Source organism: Suncus etruscus, chromosome 6 (assembly GCF_024139225.1).
Source record: "Suncus etruscus isolate mSunEtr1 chromosome 6, mSunEtr1.pri.cur, whole genome shotgun sequence".
NCBI classification, from domain to species: domain Eukaryota; kingdom Metazoa; phylum Chordata; class Mammalia; order Eulipotyphla; family Soricidae; genus Suncus; species Suncus etruscus.
In genome coordinates, this window is record NC_064853.1 from 32,166,865 (window position 1) to 32,191,463 (window position 24,599).

The 24,599-nt window shown below is 45.7% G+C and overlaps 3 protein-coding genes across 5 annotated transcripts in view; 2 read left to right on the plus strand and 1 right to left on the minus strand.

The window, feature by feature from the left end:
- Positions 1–8,483, plus strand: part of GPBP1L1 (GC-rich promoter binding protein 1 like 1) — a 37,340-nt gene extending 28,857 nt beyond the window's left edge. For both annotated transcript variants that reach the window (XM_049774822.1, XM_049774823.1), the window contains 4 exons: positions 386–544; positions 4,287–4,411; positions 5,103–5,205; positions 7,430–8,483. In XM_049774822.1, the coding sequence (XP_049630779.1) occupies positions 386–544; positions 4,287–4,411; positions 5,103–5,205; positions 7,430–7,582 (540 nt within the window). In that variant the 3' untranslated portion in view covers positions 7,583–8,483. The remainder of the gene's footprint in view (positions 1–385; positions 545–4,286; positions 4,412–5,102; positions 5,206–7,429) is intronic.
- A 364-nt stretch (positions 8,484–8,847) lies between these two features.
- On the plus strand, positions 8,848–15,192 carry CCDC17 (coiled-coil domain containing 17). The gene is given in 14 exon segments (XM_049775494.1): positions 8,848–8,861; positions 11,292–11,536; positions 11,587–11,657; positions 11,731–11,932; positions 12,029–12,191; positions 12,358–12,441; positions 12,524–12,642; positions 12,813–12,915; positions 13,255–13,394; positions 13,522–13,627; positions 13,762–13,965; positions 14,093–14,303; positions 14,581–14,691; positions 15,085–15,192. Coding segments are annotated over 14 exon segments (1,881 nt in total).
- A 1,770-nt stretch (positions 15,193–16,962) lies between these two features.
- NASP (nuclear autoantigenic sperm protein) overlaps positions 16,963–24,599 on the minus strand; it is a 32,264-nt gene continuing 24,627 nt past the window's right edge. For both annotated transcript variants that reach the window (XM_049774837.1, XM_049774839.1), the window contains 8 exons: positions 24,224–24,309; positions 24,040–24,113; positions 22,450–22,638; positions 22,205–22,371; positions 19,874–19,930; positions 19,582–19,659; positions 18,814–18,942; positions 16,963–17,159 (listed from right to left, as the gene is read on the minus strand). In XM_049774837.1, coding sequence (XP_049630794.1) covers positions 17,079–17,159; positions 18,814–18,942; positions 19,582–19,659; positions 19,874–19,930; positions 22,205–22,371; positions 22,450–22,638; positions 24,040–24,113; positions 24,224–24,309 — 861 coding nt within the window. In that variant the 3' untranslated portion in view covers positions 16,963–17,078. The remainder of the gene's footprint in view (positions 17,160–18,813; positions 18,943–19,581; positions 19,660–19,873; positions 19,931–22,204; positions 22,372–22,449; positions 22,639–24,039; positions 24,114–24,223; positions 24,310–24,599) is intronic.

Below are 24,599 nucleotides of genomic sequence, written 5' to 3' on the forward strand. Positions count from 1 at the left end.
AACCTTGATTCGCGACACACAAACACACACACACACCTGTCCCTTATTTCTGAGCGCATAGACACATCCCTCACACACACAGCACACCAGTCCCATATGGTCCCCCAAGCCAGGAGCAATTTCTGAGCGCGCCTATGCACACACACACACACACCTCTCATATGCGCGCGCACACACACACACACACACCTCTCATATGGTACACACACCCCTTTCTCTCACTCTCACTCATATGGTTCACCCAAGCCAGGAGCCATTTCTGAGCGCATACCCCGTAGTAGTAGCCTCTGAGCATCACCGGGTATGGCCCAAAACAAAAGAAAAAAAAGTTTTATTTTACTATTTTGTGTGTGTGTGTGTGTGTGTGTTGTTGTTTTTTGCCCAGAGTCCCTCCAGCACCACACCTCCAATTGAGATAAGCTCCTCTCGTCTGATCAAGTTGACCCGCCGAACTTCTGACAAGAAGAGTGAGTTCTTGAAGACTCTGAAGGATGACCGGAATGGAGACTTCTCAGAGAACAGAGACTGTGACAAGGTGGAGGATGTAAGAGCTTAAGGACTTTTTGGAGGCAAATAGTATTTTCCTATGTTTGGGGTTTTTTTTGTGTGTGTGGTTGTTTGGTTCCTACATTTTTGGGCCACACTCTTAGTGCAAAAGGTTTTTGCTCCTAACTGCACTCAGAGATCACTCCTGGTTGTGCTGTATTCCAGATACAACCTGGATGCATGCAGCATCAGCTGCGTGCAAGGTTCATGCTGTACTTTCTGATCCCAAGAGTTTGTTCTTTTTTTTTTAACCTTTTTTTGGGGGGTGGGGGGGTTGGGATTTTGTTTTATGGGTCACACCGGCGACACTCAGAAGTTACTCCTGGCTCTGCACTCAGAAGTTACTCCTGGCAGGCTCGGGGGATCATATGGGATGCTAGGAATCGAACCAGAGTCATCCAGGGTTGACTGCGTGCAAGGCAAACACCCTACCGTTATTCTATCGCTCCAGCCCCAAGAGTCTGTTCTTTTTTTTAATATATAAAATTTTTATTTAAGCATCATGATTATAAGCATCATTATAGTTGGGTTTCAGTTACAAACAGCACCCCCTTCACAAGTGCAACATTCCCACCACCAATGCCCCCTTCTCTCCTTCCCAACCCTTGCATTCTACTTCTATTACTCATTAAGATTGTCATGATAGTTAGTGTAGTTATTTCCTGCACCACTACTCTTTTGTGGTAAGCTTTATATTGTGAGCCTGTCCTTCCCGCCCTCATTTCTATTGTCTCTGGGAATTATTACAATAATGTCCTTAATTTTTCATAAAACACATAGATGAGTGAGACTATTCTGTGTCTACCTCTCTACCTCTGACTTATTTCACTCAGCATAATAGATTCCATGTACATCCATGTATGGGAACATTTTATGACTTCATCTCTCCTGATGATTGCATAATATTCCATTGTGTGTATACCACAGTTTCTTTAGCCATTCATCTGTTGAAGGGCATCTTGGTTGTTTCCAGAGTCTGGCTATTGTATAGCGCTACAGTGTGAGGAAGGGATTTTTTAATTGTATTTTTGTGTTCCTAGAGTACATCCCTAGGAGTGGTGTAGCTAGATCATATGGGAGCTCAATTTCCAGTGTTTTGAAGAATCTCCATATTGTTTTCCATAAAGGTTCTACTAGACGGCATTCCCACCAGCAATGAGCAAAGTTTGTTCTTTTTTTTTTTTTTTTTTTTTTTTTTTTTTGGTTTTTGGTTTTTGGGCCGGCGGTGGCGCTAAAGGTAAGGTGCCTGCCTTGACTGCGCTAGCCTCGGATGGACCGCAAAGTTTGTTCTTAAGGGAGAAAATATGGTGTATATTTAAGTATGCAGAGATTTTTCTCAAGGAATAATAGCTTGTATTAAAGAAAAAAGGGTGAAAACTTATTTTACTCAGCATACATGTTTAGCAAATTTCAATTTAAAGTTTATTTTAGTTTCAGTTAAAATAGTTTCGGGGAACGGAGAGATAGCATGGAGGTAGGGCATTTGCCTTGTATGCAGAAGGGTGGTGGTTCGAATTTCAGCATTCCATATGGTCCCCCAGTGCCTGCTAGGGATAATTTCTGAGCATAGAGCCAGTAGTAACCCGAGTGCATCTGCTTGTAACCCAAAAACCAATAAAAATAAATAGATAAAGATTGGTGGCCGTAGAGATAGCATGAAGGTATGGCATTTGCCTTGCATGCAGAAGGTCGATGATTCAAACCCTGTCATCTCATCTGGTTCCCAAGCCTGTCAGAAGCAATTTCTGAGCGTAGAGCCAGGAATAACCCCTGAGCAATGCCAGGTGTGACCCTCCCCCTCAAAAAAAAGGATAAATATTGGCAATATGGGCCCGAAGATATAGCACAGCGGCGTTTGCCTTGCAAGTAGCCGATCCAGGACCAAAGGTGGTTGGTTCGAATCCCGGTGTCCCACATGGTCCCCCGTGCCTGCCAGGAGCTATTTCTGAGCAGACAGCCAGGAGTAACCCCAGAGCACCGCCGGGTGTGACCCAAAAACCAAAAAAAAAAAAAAAAAAAAAAAAAATTGGCAATATTTAAAAAGAAAAAGAGGTTTCAGCATTTTTTTATAACGATAGAACCACGCCCATCCAAAAGTACTGGGTTCTTTTTATTCCAAGATCCTGACACTCACCCTCACTCCCATGTTCTTAACACATTTTTTGTTTTGTTTTGTTTGGGCCCCATTTGACGCTCAGGGGTTACTCCTAGCTATATGCTCAGAAATAGCTCCTGGCTTGGGGGGGACCATATGGGACGCCTGCAGATCGAACCTCAGCCTGTCCTAGGCTAGCCCTTGCAAGGTAGACGCCTTAACCTCTAGCACCACCTCTCTAGCCCCTCTAAACACATTTTTCCAATTTTAGTATATGTGCTGCCAAAGTGAGCACAACTCTACACACATTTTTAAACAAGGTCAGTACTCTCAATGAGCCCTGAATTGCTCAATGCTATAAGAAGTTGATAATTACATAAATTGATTTTGTCAGTTATGATTATGTTTCATTGTAAGCAAGATCTGTTGGCTAGTGAGACAGTATCGGGAGTTAAGGTGTTTCCTTTGTATGTAGATGACTACATTCAAGTTTCTAGTACCACATATGGTTTCCCAAACACGCCAAGAGTGAATCAAGAACACAGAAGTCAGGAATAGCCCCTGAACACTGCCATCATAACTCAAAATACCACAGTAGTGGTGGTCGAGGGGAGTCTGATGGGACAATGATTTGATGCACTATCAGTACGTAACTGAGGTGCTGGCTGCTGTGTACAAGGCTCTGAGTGACCACATCTACCTGGAAGGTACTTTACTGAAGCCCAACACTGCACCCAGAAATACTCTCATGAGGAGATTGCCATGGCAACTGTCACTGCACTGCGCTGTTTTGTGCCCCTCAGCAGTCACTGGAGTCACCTTATCTGGAGGCCAGAGCAAGAAGGAGGCATCCATCACCCTTAAAGCCATCAACTAGTTCCCTCTGCTGAAGCACCTGATCTCATTTGACCGAGCCCTACTGGCCTCAGTCCTGAAGACCTGGTATGGAAAGGAGAATCTGAAGGCTGCCCAGGAGTACAAGCAAGGCCAATTGCCTTGCTTGCCAAAGAAAGTACACTCCCACCGTCCAGGACGGCTCCATAACATGGCCAGCGAATCCCTTTCATCTCCAACCATACCTATTCCAGTGGGATGCTTGAAGGCTGCCCCTCAACACTCCAGGCCTCCCCATAGCCACTTTTTTTTTTTTTTTTTTTTTTTTGGATTTTGGTTCTTGGTTTTTGGATCAACACCTGGCATCACTCGGGTTACTCCTGGCTCTACGCTCAGAAATCACTCCTGGGGGCCAGAGAGATAGCACAGTGGTAGGGCATTTGCCTTGCAAGCGGCTGACCCAGAACCAACTTGGTTCAAATCCCGGCATCCCATATGGACCCCATGCCTGCCAGGAGCGATTTCTGAGCACAGAGCCAGGAGTAACCCCTAACCGCCACTGGATGTGACCAAAACAAAAACAAAAATCACTCCTAGAAGGCTCCCGAGACCATATGCAATGCCGGGATTTGAACCACTGTCCTTTTGCATGCAAGGCAAATTAGGTCTGCACTTTTAACTAGAGTAAGAGTAATGTCTGAGTTTGTCTTCTCAAAATACTCTAGGTTCTGGATTTTAATTTACGAGTTATCTTCTACAAAGGTTCATTCTAAACCAAATGTACTAGTAGTCCTTTATTTTTTTGTTGCAGATGGAGGATAACAGCACACCAGAACCAAAGGAAAATGGAGAGGAAGATTGTCATAAGACTAGTCTAATTCACCCTGTAAATGAGGAAAGGGAGGTCCTCTCACACTCTCTGGAAGCAGAACATCGGTAAGGATCATAGGTCATATACTCTGTATGGAGCCTAAACATACTTCTTGATCAAATCTAACTTAGAAGTGCCATAACTGCTGTGGACTGAGAGAGATAGTACAGCACGTTGGGTGATTGGCTTGTCTGAGGCCAATTCAGTTTGATTTCCAGCATCCTTTACAGTCCCCTGGACACCTGGGAGTAATTCCTGAGTGTTGAGGCAGGAATAACCCAAGCACTGCTGGCTGTAGCCCCAAAACAAAAAAAGTGCCATGACTTTTCTTTGTTGCTTAGTGACCATTACGCAACTAAACCAGTTTTTTTCATATTTTCTTAGCCACAGCTTTCATAGGATTTAGCTGCACATTCACTTTATGAATGCTATTTCTGGATACTATTCAGAGACTATGACCTTTTTGGTCCAAGATAGAAGTCATGAAACTCCTTTTAAAGACTAGAAAGATAGCTCAATGGACCTGGGACACATGCTTTATATGCTGGGAAGTTCAGATGGATCCCTGGGGACTTCTGGAAGCAAATCCTGAGCAGCAAACAACAGAGTAGTACCTGAGCACTATCGGGTATGATAAAAAAGTTACTGAGTCAGAGATAGCCATCCCAGATTCAATTTCTGATATCATATGGTCCCCCGAGCATTACCAAAAACAAAACAAAGGAAAGGTAATATTTTCTGTCCTATCTCCACCAGGTTACTGAAAGCAATGGGATGGCAAGAATATCCTGAAAATGATGAGAATTGCCTCCCTCTCACGGAGGATGAACTCAAAGAGTTCCACATGAAGACAGAGCAGGTATATTTTTACACGTTTTCTGGAGACTGGTTAATGACTAGGAGAGAAAGTCTGGGCAGTCTTTGCCTTTTGTGGAGTCACAGTCTCATGAAGAGAACTTAGAAGAAGGGCCGGAGAGATAGCATGGAGGTAAGGCATTTTGCCTTGCATGCAGAAGGACGGTGGTTTGAATCCTGGCATCCTATATGGTCTCCTGAACCTGCCAGGAGCGATTTCTGAGTATGGAGCCAGGAGTAACCCCTGAGCGCTGCCAGGTGTGACCCAAAAACCAAAAATAAATAACTTAGAAGAAAAATTTGAAAGTAAGTTGTACTTGTCTGTAAGAACTGATGGATCGGGGCCGGCGAGGTGGCGCTAGAGGTAAGGTGTCTGCCTTGTAAGCGCTAGCCAAGGAAAGGACCACGGTTCGATCCCCCGGCGTCCCATATGGTCCCCCCAAGCCAGGGGCAATTTCTGAGCGCGTAGCCAGGAGTAACCCCTGAGCATCTAACGGGTGTGGCCTAAAAAACCAAAAAAAAAAAAAAAAAAAAAAAAAAAGAACTGATGGATCTGGACAGTATCATGCTGAATGAAGTTAGAAGAGGGACAGACATGCGATTTCTTGTATATATGATAGAAAGGAACTACAAAATAGCAAGTGCTCTCGAACAGCAGAAACTGAGAATGGTCTTCAGTAGGAAGTGTGCCACAGGGGAGTATAGGGAATAGAAGTGAGGAGACATCGGAACATGAATGTAAACAGGACACTGGTGAAAAGTGCAGTGCTAGAATGTATTACATGGGACCCTACCATTAACAGTATTATAACCATAGTGACTAATTAAGAAAATGTTGCAGTGGCCGGAGCAGTGGCACAAGTATTAAGCGCCTTACCCGCACTAGCCTAGGACGGACTGTGGTTCGATCCCCTGGGGTCCCATATGGTTCCCTGAGCGTCACCGGGTGTTTCCAAGTACTGCCAAGAAAAGACAGGACTGGGAAAGTACAGTAGGAACTTACCTTGCATACAATTTTATCACAGGTACCACATATGGTCCCCTACACTTTCCCACCTCTACCTCCCCAGTATGCCCTGAGTGCAGCTATGTGTGACTTGAGTGTATGTTTACTACACTCACCAAGATTTACAGAAATGAAGACAAATGAGTCTTGGGGCCATGGAAATAGCTGCAAATCATTTATACTAGCCCTGTCCTCTAAGCTCTCTCTGTGGACCAAACTTTGATCTGTGGCACCACGTGGTCAGAAAAATCATGGTCTGATTGTATGTTGTTTCAAATGTTTTGTAAGAGACAGCATCTTGATGAGAAGACATTTTTACTTTGGAAAGGGAAAAATAGTTTGCTGTTGAGAATTTTATTTTCCTTTCTCAACACTGGAATACTGGTAGAAATAGGGACTCTCAAACCCTACCCCAGACATACTGAAGTAGGTGGGGGTTTTGTTTTTGTTTTTGTGTTTGGTTTTTAGATTTTGGGCCACACTTGTGGTGCTCGGTTACTCCTGGCGCTGTGCTCAGAAATTGCTCCTGGCAGGCATGGGGGACCATACGGGATGCTGGTGATCGAACCCGAGTCTATCCCAGGTCGGCCATGTGCAAGGCAAACAAGTGTTAGTACAAAGAGGGCTTTTACATTGCACAGGGCCAACCTAGGTACGGTACGTTCCTGGCATCCCATATGTACCACCAGGAGTGATTCCTGAGTGGGACCTTCATTTCTTCTAGCTGGAATTGAACCAAGGACTAGGTTTTCGGGGCCGGGCAGTGGCGCTAGAGGTAAGGTGCCTGCCTTGCCTGCGCTAGCCTAGGACGGACTGTGGTTCGATCCCCCAGCGTCCCATATGGTCCCCCAAGCCAGGAGCGACTTCTGAGCACATAGCCAGGAGTAACCCCTGAGCGTCACCGGGTGTAGCCCAAAAACCAAAAAAAAAAAGGACTAGGTTTTCCTGGGGGCCAGAATAGTTATTTATGGGATCGGAGAGGTAGTATGGAGGTAAGGAATTTGCCTTCCATGCAGGAAGGTCATTGGTTCGAATCCCGGCATCTCATATGGTCCCCGAGCATGCCAGGAGCGATTTCTGAGCATAGAGCCAGGAGTAACCCCTGAGCGTTGCCAGGTGTGACCCAAAAAACAAAAACCAAAAAAAAAAAAGAAAGAAAAGAAATTTATGGCATTTGTTTCTATTTTTGTTTTGTTTTTTTCCTTTCTCATGTTATCCACAGCTGAGAAGAAATGGCTTTGGTAAGAATGGCTTCCTGCAGAGCCGCAGTTCCAGCCTCTTCTCCCCTTGGAGAAGTACTTGTAAAGCAGAGCTTGAAGACTCAGACGCAGAAACCAGTAGCAGTGAAACATCAGATGACGATGCCTGGAAGTAGGGCATACAAATGTTGGTAGTTAAATCTGATCCAGGAAACTCAGCTTAAGTGTTTAGGGAATGTACAAAAGAAATTATTCTTTGCCTTTGCCTTGTCCTAGGTTCTTGATATTTCATGCACAAGGGAAGTAATCATATCCCAAAGAGCAATTGTCTTGTTAAGCTTTTGTTCTTTTCCCCTGTTTTCTGCTTAATAGAAGTTTGTGGTGGGAAAGATTTTTTAAATGCACACACATACAGTATAGATGGGGCAATGCACAGGTGGGAGCTGGCTATGCAGAAAAGAAACTTCTGCAGCAGCTTCTACTACCAGCCCTTGGGGCGCGCACCCCTGTGCTCAAGCAATCATTGTCGATGACAAAGTGACTATTGAAGTTATAATTGTATTAAATTAATGCTAATAATTTGGATATTTTATTTTATTTCTGGCTGCTCGGGTAACATTAGCCCTTACTAAGCATAAGTGGTTTTCTTTCTTTATTTTCCCTTTTTGGGTACAGCTGTAAAATATTTGGATATAAGAAATGTTATGTTATTCTTGCAGCCTTGATATTCAGGGTGGTTTGTAAAATATAAATTTTTGTGAAATTTCAAAGATTAAGATTATTTTGATAACATTATTTACAGATTTAAAAGATATGGTTATCACAAGTCTGTTGAGGGGGGAAAACTGCATAAAATAACTAACTTGGAATAAATATTTTGCATCAGTTTGGATTGTCTTGTGTAAGAAGTATATTTTCTTTAAAAATTAAATGAGTGGATTCTTTTGAGAGATATATGAAGGAAAATCTGAATTGAGACACAACTGTTTCTCCTTTTAGCAGATACTTTTTTGATGCAAGAAAACCTGTGCAATAAATTACTAGTAATAAAATCAAACCCAAGTTTCCTTCCTGAAACATTTTCACTGTCTGTGTATTTATCATTGCGCATAATTTTAATGAAAGGCTGTGTCTCCGTTTTTATACTAAATAAGACTGACGGCTTGAGTTGATGCTGACTGGGTGGCCAGTGGACATGGCAGGTATTGTTATTCAACAAATACTATCATGTTCCTGTTTACCAGGCATTGTTCAAGGCTCTGGGGAAACAAATCCAACCCAGGTTTGAGCTCCAGTACCCATCTGTTTCCCTGAGCCCCACCAAAATGATTCCTGTGTACAGAACCAGGAGTAGTGGCAGACGGAAGAACATGAAGCCTGATTGCATGTCAAATAAGATGATTTGTTGGGCCAGAAGAGATAGTATAGGTATAGGACCTTGATGGCGAACCTATGGTATGCGTCGCAGTGAGAGGTGTGTGCCAGTGTCTGCTTTGCAGCTCACCTGGCAACAGAGCCGGACTGGCTATTAGGAGGACTGGGCATTGTGCGGCAGTTTGGGCACTCAGGCTCAAAAAGGTAGCCACCACTGGTATAGGAAGTAAGCTTCTTGGTGGCATGTTAATTCCTCGGCACCTCCAGGAGCCACTCCGAGCATGAAGCCAGGACTAGCCCTATGTACTGCTGGGTGTGACCGGAAATCTTAACTCTCACCCTCCAGAAATGATGATTCAGAGTATAGAGATAAAGCCATCACTTTTAAACACCAGAGAAGCAGAGACTTGCTCTGCAATTCTTGTATTGCACACAAGTCAACCCAGTTTTGATCACCATCATCCCATATGGACCCTTGAGCAGAGCCAGGAGTAAGCACTAAGAACTAGGTTTGGCCCTAAAACAATCTCACTCCCAAATTGTGATTCACAGCTCCACAAAGATCTACAGAATGGTGAATCTCGACCCTAAGATGCCTTAACAACACAATTACAGGACAAGGAAGATACATCAGCATCTCAGGGAACACATGTTTTATGATTCTCGAGTGCTAGTGGGAATAGTCTCTGATCCACCTCCAGATATGGCTCAGAAGCTAGACAATATAAAACATGAGCCATTTGGCACTGCAGAAACAAGGGAATAATAAACCACTAATCTTGATGTGATTTGATTTTGTGAAAGCTACAGTTGCTGGCAAACTAGTTATTGGCACTGGTCTTGCAGATGACTGACCCACGTTTGTTCCCTAAGTATCTCCAGGGATCACTTTGCTTTTGTGCCACACCCAGTGTTTCTTTTTTGGTTTTTGGGTCACACCCGGTAATGCTCGGGTTACTCCTGGCTGTGTGCTCAGAAGTCGCTCCTGGCTTGGGGGACCATATGGGACGCTGGGAGATCGGAAAACAGTTTGTCCTAGACTAGTGCTTGCAAGGCAGACACCTCTAGCACCACCATGCTGGCCCCTAATCCTACAGTATTTTTTTTTTCTGTGTGTGTTTTTTGGGTTACTCCTGGCTCCATGTTCAGAAATTGCTCCTGGCAGGCACGGGGGACCATAAGAGATGTCGGGTTCTAACCGATGACCTTCTGATGAAAGGCAAACACCTTACCTCCATGCTAGCTCTTCGACCCCTCCAGGCAGATTTTTAAGAATTGATAAGTTTGGGCCCGGAGAGATAGCACAGCGGTGGCGTTTGCCTTGCAAGCAGCCAATCCAGGACCTAAGGTGGTTGGTTCGAATCCCGGTGTCCTATATGGTCCCCCGTGCCTGCCAGGAGCTGTTTCTGAGCAGACAGCCAGGAGTAATCCCTGAGCACCGCCAGGTGTGACCCAAAAACAAAACAAAAAAAAAAAAAATTGATAAGTTTGATTTCTTATTTGAGGTCAGTTAACACTAGTGTAAATTCAGTTTTGAGGCATCTAGAATCTGGATTTTAGGAGAAGGGCTGCTGCTCAGGTCTTCTGCCTTTGCTCAGAGGGATCACTCCTCCCAGGATTTGGGGGACTATGTATGCAGTGCCAGGAATTGAACCTGGTTGGGTCATCTATATGCAAAACATTCACTATACTGTCACTCCTGCCTCTAGGGGTTACCACTAAACATAGTGTCAAGGCTCTAGTGCTAATTCCTGTTCCCCTCAAAAAAAAAAGCTTTGGACTAGAGAAAGCTCAAAGACTGCATGTGTTTTCCCAAACAGAGCTGGAAGTTCTTTTTTTTTTTTTTTTTTTTTTTGGTTTTTGGGCCACACCTGTTTGACGCTCAGGGGTTACTCCTGGCTAAGCGCTCAGAAATCGCCCCTGGCTTGGGGGGACCATATGGGACGCCGAGGGATTGAACCACGGTCCGTCCTAGCTAGCTAGTGCTTGCAAGGCAGACACCGTATCTCAAGCGCCACCTTCCCGGCCCCAGGAAGTTCTTTTAAGACCACTTGATACAGTCCTGAAATGTTCCCAGAAATGACATCCAGCAATGGTGAACCTATGGCATGCATGCCAGCTGTGGCACACAAAGAGTCCAGCTCAAAAAAATTAGCCATCACTGATTAGACAGACCCATTTGAGAACAAATGACACCAGAGGCTTGTGAACAATGGTGAGAGATACCTGGCTTGAGGAAGTTTGTTCCCCTTTAGAGAAACCTTGATGTAGTGTTAAACTTGCCACTCAGCCCAAAGTTGGTGTCATGTTTTCCAAGGGCTCCTCCCAAAGATGACCTAGCCTTTCTCCACATTCTACAGACCTGTCCAGACCTGCACTTGCTGCCCAGGGAGCTGAGGCTCCTCCCCAAACAAACTTGATCTTCTGGACCCAATAAATCTGGCCTTTCCTCTCTGCCTCATCTGTCTAATCCTCTCCTTTCCCTTTGGCCTTCTCTAGGATCTTTTGCAGGTTTTGGCTCATGTCAGAAAAGGAGGTCCATCCTAAGGCCTCTTGCACTAAGGATTCAGGACTCCTCCCCTGTGGGTCCTGCGACATGGCTTTCCGCTCTTGGACTTTATTGGCCACTCACACCCAGCGTTTCTGCATTGGCCGTCTGACCCAGGATGTGACACTTGGAGCACAGTCCTCAACAGCCATGGAACTAGGCCGCTCTGGGGTAAGGGTCTCGTTTGTGGCCATAGAAAGCCGTTCAGGCAACCTGAATCCTTAAGTGACCTTTTTGTCCATACTCTGGCCCAGATAGTGTCACAAGAACCCCCAGGCCTTTCAGATCAGCAAGCCAGTATATTAGGTCTAAGGAGGCTGGATGAGGAGGTATGCAAGGTTTTCCCCTTGGATCAAGCATTCTCCCGAATGTTACCTAATGGTGGGTGACATATATCTCCAGGTACAAAAGCTATAACTTCATCTGCAGGACAGGGCACCGTTGATAATGGATGCTCTCAAGGGTTCAGAGAGTTCCATTCAGGGTCCCACATCTGAGGCCGCAAGAAGTCTGGATGAACGTCTTCGAGCACTGCACAAGATTCACATAAGGCAAGTGGCAGAGACCAAAGCACAAGGCCAGGCTCTTGAGCGACGCAGGGAAGGTGAGGATGTAAGAGGTACAGGGAACCCCTTCTGTTCCTCACCTTTGGCTTGAGGTTGCTGGGCCATATTCCATGACAAGTTCCTTATCCACTCAGAACTGAGCAGGTGTCTGCAAAGTTTAGCCCAGTCCCAGGGTGAATTATTTCACTTGATTGGTGTGGAGGGGGAGCTTCGAGAGCTCCGGGCAGAGGCTGGAAGAACAAAAGGAGCTCTAGAGATGTTAGAGGAACAAGTTCAACAATTGAAACTGGAGCCACGGTGAGATCCAGGAGATTGGAGTAAAGTTGGGAGGGAAATGGGTCAGGTTGTGGTGATACCTGGGGAATGGGGCTGGTGTGGCTGGGAACTCCAGTTTGAATGCTGCTGGCAAATGGTGTGAGGGTGAGGAGGGGCAAGGAAGGATCAGCCAAGACACCTTCTCCAGGACCCAACTGAACACCGAAAGAGTGGCAGAACTGTGTTGTCCAGTGCTACAGGCCAACGCAGGGACTCTGGCTGCAGAGATAGGGTGAGGTCCTCGATTGAGTGTGGGTTTGGGTTGATGTGCCTAAGAGTCCTGGGGGGCTGCAGCTACTTTGTTCTTTCCTTAGGTCATTGCGGGAGGCCTACCTGCGAGGCGGGGGTCAGGACCCCCGCGTGCTGGGCCAGATATGGCAATTGCAAGTAGAAGCGTCAGCCCTGGAGCTGCGGCGGTTACAAACCCGTAGGGGTAAACAGAAGGGCCCCTTTTAAGTAGTGGTCTTAGTCCTTGTGAAGTAGCAAATCTAAATTAGCTGAGCCCATGCCAGGAGGGAACAAACTTGGTGGTCTGACTGGCAAGCCTATCCAGAGCCCAGTGCCAGCCAGTCAGAGGTGACAGGTCAAACTTGTTCATCACAGGAAAACAAAGAGACACAACAGGGGAGCTTCTAGCAGTGGAAAATGAAAACCAGCGCCTGGAGGCTGAAATTCTGGCTTTGCAGATGCAGAAAGGCCGAGGCCTGTCCCTGTGGGGTCAGTGAGCACCTATCCGGCTTGTTTGTCCCTAGAATGCTGAGTTCAGAGGGACAATCTTATCCAGACAAGTATCTCGTTTCTAGTCTGCTCATCAGCATTTCCAGATGTCCCATGTCTTTTTTTTTTTTTTTTTTTTTTTTTGGTTTTTGGGCCACACCCGGCATTGCTCAGGGCTTACTCCTGGCTGTCCGCTCAGAAATAGCTCCTGGCAGGCACGGGGGACCATATGGGACACCGGGATTCGAACCAACCACCTTTGGTCCTGGATCGGCTGCTTGCAAGGCAAACACCGCTGTGCTATCTCTCTGGGCCCTCATGTCTTGAGTTGGCTACTGATGCATCCTCTACCTTTAGCACCCAAGGAGAGTGAACTAGCAGCAGCTTCCAGCACTCGCTTGAGAAGAAGGGGAGATCCCCCACTCCTCCCACCACCGGTAGCTCCCCCGCTGCCACCATCTCCACCCTCCGCAGGAACCCCCTGGGATGGCAAAGAAAAGGCTGTAAGGATCCCACTCAGGCTTTTGGGGGCAGGGCAAGCCTACCTGTGCAGTTGGGAGATTATTGGCACACAAAAGTCATTCTGAGTCAACTCTTACTGCACCACAGCTTTCTAGAGCTAGGACCTCAAACCTGAACTTGGATCCCTCCTACCTCCTGCCGTCATCTGATTCTCTGGGCCCTGCACCCTATGATCCTGGGTGAGGCCTGCTGTTTGATCTGATAAACTGCCTTAGTCACATCACTGGTTACATAGACACACTGGGGACAATGAGGCTTAGGGAACAAGTCCAGGGTGAGTTGAGGCATGAGAAAGATCACATCTGTTCTCCAGGACTGGCCTGGTTGTATTCTATGACTTTCTGCGAGGCCTGGACGCTTCTTGGATTTGGGTTCAATTAATAACTGGCTTGGCACGAGATGAACAAGACATAGGAAAGAGCACAGCATTGCCCCCAGCCATTTGCTTGCCCCCACCTCCAGCTCCTGGGCCCATGGGCAACTGTGCCATCCTTGCCTGCCGGCAGCCTATACCCAGGTTAGTAGAAATGGGTCCTCTGCTACAAATGAGGCCTGATCTACAAGGCCATTGGCTCTGAGTGCTGACAGCCATTGGCTCTGAGTGCTGACAGCATTTGTTTCTGAAACCTTCATGGTTGTTACAGGCTGCCACCTTCACCATCAGTATCCTTGATCTGTGAGCTTCAGGCCTGGCAAGGCTCATCACAATCAAGGGCTCCAGAGCCAAAGGCCTGGATCTCACTACACCTATTTGATCAGCATCAGCAGGCATTAAGTGGCCGATGGCGTCTTCCACTTCGAGCCCTTCCTCGGGACACCAGCCTTAGCCATGGGCAGCTGAATGGAATTCCCCAGGTGAGTGTGGCTACTAGAACTAGGTCTATCCTTTTTGTTTTGTTTTGTTTTGTTTTTGGGCCACACCCGGCGATGCTCAGGGGTTTCTCCTGGCTGTCTGCTCAGAAATAGCTCCTGGCAGGCACGGGGGACCATATGGGACACCGGGATTCGAACCAACCACCTTAGGTCCTGGATCGGCTGCTTGCAAGGCAAACACCGCTGTGCTATCTCCCCAGGCCCAGGACTAGGTCTATCCTTAAAGGTATAGACGTATAACTATTTCACCTCTCCCCAGGTTGGTCAGACTGAACTTTTCCTTCGGCTGGTCAATGCAAGAGATGCAGGTGTCCAAACACTGGCAGAGATCAATCCAGCAAGTGCCCATGAGTACGAGTACCTACCTCCGGTGAGAGTGCAAACCCAACTAGCACTAGAGACCACAGATGATGTAGTATCATTAGCTTTGTTGGGTTGAAACACTATTAGCAAATATCTGACAAATTCGGGGCCGGCGAGGTGGCGCTAGAGGTAAGGTGTCTGCCTTGCAAGCCCTAGCCAAGGAAGGACCGCGATTCGATTCCCTGGCATCCCATATGGTCCCCCCAAGCCAGGGGCAATTTCTGAGGGCTTAGCCAAGAGTAACCCCTGAGTGTTTTTTGGGTGTGGCCCAAAAAAAAATCTGACAAATTTATTCATGCATCTTATTGGATATTTACCATAGATAAGGAACTCCAGTGAATCTCTGAACAGTAAAACATGCTGTTAATCTCTACATTATCTTGCTTCTCTCTGTCCACAGGTGTCCAGCTCTTCACTGGAAGCCAGCTCTCTAGCTCCAACAGCTGGCCTTGTCAATCCTCCTCCAGCAGAACCCCACAGAGGCAGAAGAGATGAGTTTGCACCCTAACCATTCTGATCCAGCCACTCTGGCTTTCTAAATGGACTATGGATTCTGAGTAATTTCATTTGTGCAAATCTAGGGACTATAGATTATCCAGTCCCATGCTTTGCTCCTTACCTTTAAATAGCCATTTTTATAAGTTTCTAGGCCACACCCAGAAGTGCTCACCATTCGCTCCACATACTGGGACCATTTGTGACATCAGAGATTGAACCAATGTCAGCAACTTGCAGGGCATGAGTTCTGCCACTGTACTTCTAGCTATGAGAATTAAATAAGTGTCAGTTACTTGCATTGCTGCATGGAATATAAAATTTCACTCTTCCCCACGACTGAGATTGACTCATATGTGCCCAATTAGGGTAAGTCCCAGAGAATATGTTGCCCACAACTCATCAGATAGAGATAAAATCATAAAGCATTGGTAGAAATTGACGAGAAAAAGGCCAGATAGCACACATGTGGCCAACCATATTTTAGTCCCTGGTATCCCAAATGGTCCCTTGAGCACCACAGGATGTGGCCCAAAAAAATGGGGTAGGGAAAGTTCTTTTTCTATTAATTTCTCAGTACAAGGGCTGCTTCATAAAATACGGGCTTGGGTTCTACTGGATTGGGGCCTTTTGGGACCTTTTCCTATTCTAACCAGTGCAGCAAATGGCTATTTTGTTGAATCGGGTTGAATTAGCTCCCTTAAAATTCTGGAAAGGAGCCGGGTGTGGTGGCATGTGCCTGTAGTGCCAGCTACTTAGGAGGTTGAGGCCTGAGAATCCGCTCGAGTCCAGTTCTGCACTGCAATGCTCTATGTCGATTGGATGTCTGCACTAAGTTCGGCGTCAATATGGTGACCCCCTGGGAACGGGACACCTCAGGTTGCCTAAGGAGGGGTGAACTGGACCAGGTTGGAAACGGAGCAGGTCAAAGCTTCTGTTCTGATCAGTAGTGGGACTGTGAATAAGCCCACTGCACTCCAGCCTGGGCAACATAGCGAGACCATTTCTTAAAAGGAAAAAATAAATTTTGGAAAGGTAGATCTGCTGACCACTTTATACCCTTCAACCCCAAAATCCACACATCAATTTCCCAGCTGAGGGCCATATCATGACACCACAGGTGACATGGGAATGGAGGAGACACACAGGAAGAATAAGACAAAGGTTGCTAAGCAATGCTCTATCCAGAGGCTCTATCCAAGATTGTTCAAGACAGTCCAGACCATCGGTCTTTAAGTATGGGGCCAGGCGGTGGCGCTAGAGGATAGGTGCCTGCCTTGCCTGCGCTAGCCTTGGATGGATCGCGGTTCGATCCCCTGGTGTCCCATATGGTCCTCCAAGCCAGGAGTGACTTCTGAGCGCATAGCCAAGAGTAACCCCTGAGCATCACCAGGTGTGGCCCAAAAACAAAACAAAACAAAAAAAAGTCCAGACCAGGGGTCTCAAACTCGTGGCTCAAAGGCCACAAATGGCCCTCCATACATTTTGTGGCCCTGCCCTAGAGAAACCATTTTTTTTATTTTAGTTTTAGTTGTTTGGGTTACATCCCCCAATGTTCAAGGCTTACTACTTGACTTTGCACTCAAGGATAACCCCGACTTTGCTCAGGTAAATTGATTTTGAGACCCCTGGTCTAGACCAACATGTTTTGAAGGGGCATGGAACACACATTTGGTGGTGCTGGGAGGATGGGGTGTGTGCTAGGGGTTACTCCTGACAGAGGGGACCATATGGGATGCTAGAAATTGGAGCCCTAGTCAGTTGTGTGCAAGGAAAATGCATTTTTGCTTACAATCTTTATTGAAGTCATACAAAAAAAAAAAATTCCCCCAAAGTGAAAAAATACATTATATACAAAAAACATTTTCCCTCAGGAGGAAAGCTGTTAAGTCCTCTTTCTTAACATGCAGTACTTTCGACTGTAGTTCCGGCCTCCACGTTCCCCTCCACTGCTGTCCGACTTTCAGCCTGATTCTCAGTCTGGAAGACAAAACAAGGAAACTGAGCCTAAATGATTGGGTTTTTTTTTCCTTCTTATGTGTACTGTTAAATAATTAACGATGGTGCTGGATGGAGAAGGATGGAGGCATTTATTCTTAAGCCATGGCCACGTGGCTTCATCCCCCATCAACGGGCGGGTCTGGGGTCCAGGAAAGCGACGGGTATTGAACTCACTCACAGGCAGGCTTCAGGAAGCATCAACTTTATTCATGCCCTATCAACCACATGTGTGGCCTATATCATAACCTTTTTAAGCATTCAGCCATTCTTAGCTAGTCCTGCATCTTAACTCCTTTCAGCTATCTTCCCTTTGACCTCCATGCTGGCAAAAGACCAAAAAGGGCCCTAATCCCCTGGGTCAAAGGCTTTATATAACTTTCCAAGACCATTCCCCGGAATGCTCCAGAGGGGTCTTGCAGGTAAGTTTACACATTATATCTGGTTCCTAAGACCCCTCCCAGAAATGGGCGGGTCTCAGGCAGCTACACCTAAATCCAGGGTGGAGTTACTTATGCCACACCCTGTGACACTTGGGGGTTACTCCTGGCTGGAGGGACCACATGGAAAAGCCTAGAATCGTCCTAGATCGGCCACGTGCAAGGCAAATGCCCCCTAAATGATTATTTGATGTTTGAGCCATACCCGGACACTCAGGAGTTACACTCCTGGCTATGCAATCAGAAATTATTCCTAGCTTGGGAGACCATATGGGACAGGGGACGGTGGGGTCGCCGAACCACGGTGTATCCTGGGTTAGCACAAAGGCAAATAAATGCCTACTGCTTACGCCACCACTCCAGCCCCAAATATTTTTTTAAATCGTTCCATCTACATGTAAGTAAAACAAGCTCCTGCCCCACTAAATGCAAAATAGCAAGAATTTTCTGTTTTTTTTTTTTTTGGGGGGGGGTTTGGTTTTTTTTTTTTTGTTTTTTTTTTTTTGGTGGTTTTCGGGTCACACCCAGCAGCTCAAGGGTTATTTCTGGCTCCAGGCTCAGAAATTTCTCCTGGCAGGCATGGGGGACCATATGGGATGCCAGGATTCGAACCGATAACCTCCTGCATGAAAGGCAAACGCCTTACCTCCATGTTATCTCTTCTGCCCCAGAGATAGGTTTTTGAGCCACACCCAGTGGGGCCCATTTCCTGCTCCCCCTCAAGAGAGCTCTGAATAGGTCATGGGGCAGGTGCTGAGTCTTGAATCCAGGAATCCTGACAAACAAAAACATGCATCCAAGCCCTTTTGAGCTCTCTCCTGTGGAAGCATGTGTTTGATCCCTAATACCACATGAATGCCAACCCCAAATATTGTATGTACCGAACACATACAATGGTCAATGTAATTATACCCCGTGTTGGTTTTTTTGGGAGGGTGGTGGGGGTGGGGGTGTTTTCTGGGTCACACGTATCTTATCAGTGCTCAGGGGTTACTTTTGACTCTGCATTCAGAAATTATGCCTGGCAGGCTCAGAGAATCATATGGGATGCCAGGATTTACCCAGTCCTCAATCATATACCCATTTTTCTGAGACAGTCCATAAGCAATTCAAATGAACTCAAGGTGGATTTCTCTGAAAAAAACAAAACAAACAAACAAACAAAAAAACCAACTTCCTCACTTTCAGTCACTCACCTGTTCCTGCACGTTTCCTAAAACTTCATTTCCACTAGAAACAGCATCTGTACTGCCTCCATTCACCTCTGGCTCTTGTTTGGCTTTCTTTGCATCATCTTTCCGGGGACTTTCTTCCTCTGGTTTCCGCTAAACACAATGTGATGTTTTTAAAAGGAAAGGATCAAAAATACAATAGCCCTCGTTCAGAAAGAGCATTCATTAGAAAGTAAATGAAAAAAAAAAAAGTGAATGCAAGCTAACCTACACATTCTATAGAAGAGACTATATTCTATGTCAACAAACCAATGCAGCATGACTAATAGGGATCTGATATATGAACGACAGGGAAATAAGAAAATAACCTGAACCCAAGTATGAATTTTGAGTTGGGAGAAGGGCTGGGGTGATCTCCAAATAAGGCAGAAAACAGACTCAGGTCTGCTGCTTAAAAAAAAAAAAAAAAAGTATTGGGGCCAGAGATAGCACAGCAGCGTTTGCCTTACAAGCAGCCTACCCAGGACCTAAGGTGGTTGGTTCGAATTCCGGTGTCCCATATGGTCCCCCTGTGCCTGCCAGGAGCTATTTCTGAGCAGATAGCCAGGAGTAACCCGAGTGCCGCCGGGTGTGGCCCAAAAACTAATTATTAAAAATGTGCTGAAACGAAGCCAGAGGGATAGCATGGCTTGCACATTACAAAATGAATCTTACTACATCAATCATTGGGGGTCTTTATAGGAAAGGAAGTTGCGAGTTTGTAAGAAAATAAATGGCAGCATGTAAAATTACCTTCTTTCTGACAAGGTGGGAAATATCAGTCACACAGTTTGATGAGGAAGCACCATCTGTTGGTTTTCTACTGGCAATCTGCCAAAAAGAATGTTAGCAATAGATACAAATGATTAACACCATGGTCTAATAGTAAACAACACGGTCGCCTTGTGCTTTGCACTTAAGGAGGAGGCCCAGATTCGATCCTTAGCATCATACTCCTGAATAGGTAGAAATGTCCAGAGTGAGACAAAAATAGCCCGAGCCATCCCCAAGTCAAGTGGCTTTTATCTACAACCTGAATACTCACCATGGAAACTGAAGCGTCTCCTCCACAAGGAGTGAAACCTGAAGTAGAGCTCTCCACCTGTGCAAATTGACAAATCCAAATGGGTTCTCAGAGAACTACATTTCACTCACAGTCCTGTACAGTAGACGAAGTACCTGCCATCCAAGCAACTAATTAAGACTGCAAATGCCTAGATTTCATATAATAGACCCAACCTCAACTGTACAGCAGGAAATGGGACAGGGTGTAGCTATTAAAATCCTCACCCCCTTGGGCCTAAATAGTGATGCTCAGAAAATGCACTCGTGGCTTGGGGGGCTATTTGGGACATCAGGGGATTGAACCTCAGTCTGTCGTGGGTCACCGCATGCAAGGCAAATGCCTACCCCTGAGCCAGTGCTCTGCCCCTAGCTATTAAAATCTTGCGCCAACAGGCTGGTGAATATGAATGCAGACATACCTAGAATATGCACAAATCTACACAGTTGTCAAAGATGGAAATAACCACATTGTTTATTGTTTTGGGCCAAACCCAGAGGTGCTCAGGGGTTAACCTGACTCTGCACTTAGAAATTACTCCTTGCAGGAAAACACCCTATTATCCTCGATGGTGAACATATAGCACGCAAAGGCCTTGCAGCTGGCACATGGAATATGCGGTGCGGCGGGAGGCAAGTGTACCAGTGTCTGCTTTGCAGCTTACCTGGCAACAGGGTTGTGCAGCAATTTGGGCACTCGGGCTCAAAAGGTTAGCCATCACTGTCCTATATGCTGTGTCTCTATATATAGTCAGAACTATTTTTTTGGGGGGGTCACGCCCAGCGTTGCTCAGGGGTTACTCCTGGCTATCTGCTCAGAAATAGCTCCTGGCAGGCATGGGGGACCATATGGAACACCGGGATTCGAACCAACCACCTTTGGTCCTGGATCGGCTGCTTGCAAGGCAAACGCGGCTGTGCTATCTCTCTAGGCCCAGTCAGAACTATTTTTAACGTATAGATACTACCACAGCCATTCTATATTCTATAGATAAAATAACCAGTCAACTACCACATTGGTCATAAATACTATTCCATGGACTATATACAAGACAGGTGCTAGTCCTAAATAAAAATACTGAGGAATGATGAACTAGTACATCTTTGTTATTTAAAAGAATGGGGCTGTAGAGATAGCATGGAGAGAAGGCGTTGTGCATGCAGATGGTCGGTGATTCAAACCCCAGCATCCCATATGATCCGAGCCTGCCAGGAGTAACCCGAGCGCTACAGGATGTAACCCAAAAAACAAACAACAAAAAAATAGCTCAATCGGGAGATTGAGATTTGACTCCTCCCACCATCCTCCCAAAGTCACTGAATGATACTAAAATGCAAAAATATCGTGATCCAGGGGCCAGGAAGGTGGCACTAGAGGTAAGGTGTCTACCTTGCAAGGACTAGCATAGGACGAACTGCGGTTCGATCCCCCGGTGTCCCATATGGTTCCCCCAAGCCAGGGGTGACTTCTGAGCGCATAGCCAGGAGTAACCCCTGAGCGTCAAACGGGTGTGGCCCAAAAACCAAAAATAAATAAATAAATAAATAAATAAATAAATAAATAAATAAAATCGTGATCCATTCAAACATCAGAGACAGAACTCATGATTCTTTCCCCATCCAAAAAAGAAAAAAAACCCAAAAACTCTAGGGATAGGGTTTAATATCAAATTCAAACTAAGACAAACAGCATCTCTCAACTAAGCCAAGCAAGTTTAAGAAGCACTGCTCCCAACTCTGACCAGGAGTGATTCCTGAACACTCCCTCAAAAACGACCTAGAAACTTACTGAAGAGAAAGAACATGCTCTCAGGCACCCTGTACTATTTTCTAGACCCCTCCAGCAGGGGTACTGAGCACTTCGAGGTATGATCCAAAAGCAAGCAATAAATAAGCTCTTGAGCAAAGATAATATATGTGGGATTGAGACTGAACCCATACCCAAGTTTGTCATAGACAAGATAAGCACCCACTCTACCATGTGCATCAACTCTTAGACCCCTAAAATTACAACTTTTGGGGCCGGAGAGATAGCATGGAGGTAAGGCATTTGCCTTTCATGCAGAAGGACAGTTGTTCGAATCCCGGCATCCCACGTGGTCCCCAGAGCCTGCCAGGAGTGATTTGAGTTGTAGAGCCAGGAGTAACCCCTGAACAGCACCGGATGTGACCCAAAAACCAAATAAATAAATAAATAAAATTACAACTTTCTTTATCCCCCAACTTCCTAGAAACTAAATCATAAATTAAGATTAATGGATGCTTTCAATATTCTCAAATGACATTATCAACTTAAAAAGAAAACCAAACCAACCAAAGTTGCTTTTAGAGCCAATTCAGCTACATTCCCACTACGCTGGGACTCCTTCGCATCTTCTATCTTCTCTCTAATTTCAGGCAGCAGTTCCTTTAGTTCCTCGATTTCTTTCTCACATTCAGTAGAGGATCCTCCCGCCTCCTTTATCTGCTCACTTAGTACAGCTACGAAGAACAACAAACTTGAGTGCTCAGTATTAGTTATCACAAATAACTCCTTAAAAATGACCAATGTCCACTCACCCATTCTCTTCTCAATAACTTCAATGGATTTGCTGAATTGTGCAACTGCTTCATCATACTGAGAGTTATATCCATACGCCAAGCCCAGCTGATAGTGAGTCTCAGCAAGAAGACGATCATGGGCTTCAAGGTACTGCTCTTGTAAGTTTAGGCAAGCCTGAAATTCTTCCACAGCTTGGACATAATTCTCTAATGAAGAGAAAAAAGAGCAAACAGACATTCCTTATACATAGCACTTCTAAAATCCACATCAGGACCAGAGAGATAGCATGGAGGTAGAGTGTTTGCCTTGCATGCAGAAGGACGGTGTTTCTTTTTTTTTTTTTTTTTTGGTTTTTGGGCCACACCCTGTGACGCTCAGGGGTTACTCCTGGCTATGCGCTCAGAAGTTGCTCCTGGCTTCTTGGGGGACCATATGGGATGCCGGGGGATCGAACCTCGGTCCGTCCTAGGCTAGCGCAGGCAAGGCAGGCACCTTACCTCCAGCGCCACTGCCCGGCCAGGACGGTGTTTCTAATCCCGGCATCCCATGTGGCCCCTTGTGCCTGTCAGGAGCGATTTCATAGCGTAGAGCCAGGAGTAACCCTGAACACTGCTGGGTGTGACCCAAAAAATTAAAAGGGGGGGGGCGCGCACGCTGGATAGAATAGCATGGAATTAGGGTTGCCTGCATGCAAAAGGACAGTGATTTGAAGCCCGGCATCCCATATGGTCCCAAGCCAAACATGCCAGGAGTAACCCCTGAGCCATGCCCAATGTGAATCCCCCTCCACCCCCCCAAAAAAAGGGGGGGGATAAAAAAAAAAAATCCACATCAGTCTGCCAACATTCCATTTTTTCTCTAAGAAAAGTTCCAGAACTTTTGAGTACTATTTCTTTTAAAGGGATGCTAAGATGGGAATAAAAGTATACATGGATAACAGTAAAGAAAGTTACTTCCTTGCATGTTGCAACACCATTTGATCCCTGGCACAACATTATGTTCTCTCCCAAGTCAGGAGTAGCCTGCATATGATCAGACATGGACCCAAACCATAAAATAGCACAGCAGATAAGGTTTGCCTTGTACATGGCCAACCCGGGTTCAATCCCTGGCATCCCCAAGCCTGCAAGGAATAACCTGAGTGCTACTGGGCACCCTCCTCCCACGCCATACTTTCAGAATATTTTAGTAATAGGGCAGGCACACCAACAGTGCTCATTGAAATTTTCTCCTGGCTCTGTACTAAGTAATCACACTTCCTGGAAGGAGTAATGAGTGCCATGACATTCCAGCTAAGTCCCCTACTCACTGTATTATCCACTCTAGCACCAACTGTCACTTTTAAGACAATTATCCACAAACATGAATAAACCCTTTTTCTTTGGTTTTTGACACTCAGGGGTTACTCCTGGCAATGTGCTCAGAAATCGCTCCTGGCTTGGGGGACCACATGGGACTCCAGAGATCGAACCCAGGTCGGTCCTGGGTCAGCTGCATGAAGGCAAATGCCCTATCGATGTGCTATCTCTCCAGCCCCATGCATGTACATTTTTGTCACTAGCAGAACTCTATAACTAGTATGCAGAGTAAAATAGAAAGTTAATTACCAGATTCAACACTAACTTCTCCAAGCTTAAGATGAGCCTGTGCAGCATAAAGCTGAGCTTCTTTTGTTTCTTGCCTAAAAGGAAAAATAATTAAAATTTTAGTAACATTTGTGCAATTACAACTACTTTCTATTTTCAAATGTGCTCCCTTCCTTAATCTATAATAACACTACAGGAATTTTACCTTTTAAAAATGATCTTTGCTAAGTCCAACATATCCCAGGCAAGTTCTAGGTTCCCGATCTCCTCCTCTTCGTTTTCATGAAGAGACTAAAGTATATATTCAAATCACTGGTATTAGGGATAAGTATAAGACTGACATCATTACTTGCAAGTATGTTTAATTTAGTCATGTTAGAATAAGCCAAAATTCAAAATTGACTAAACCCCACAAAAAAACTAATTCTTCCTTAGATTTACAGTCATTGTCATATCATTGATTGGGAGGGACAGTGGTTTGGGGGTAGTCCACAACCAGCAATGCTCTAGAAATCACTCCTGAAGACCCAAGAACCATATGGGATGCCAGAAATCAAATCCCATGTCAACTGTATACAAGA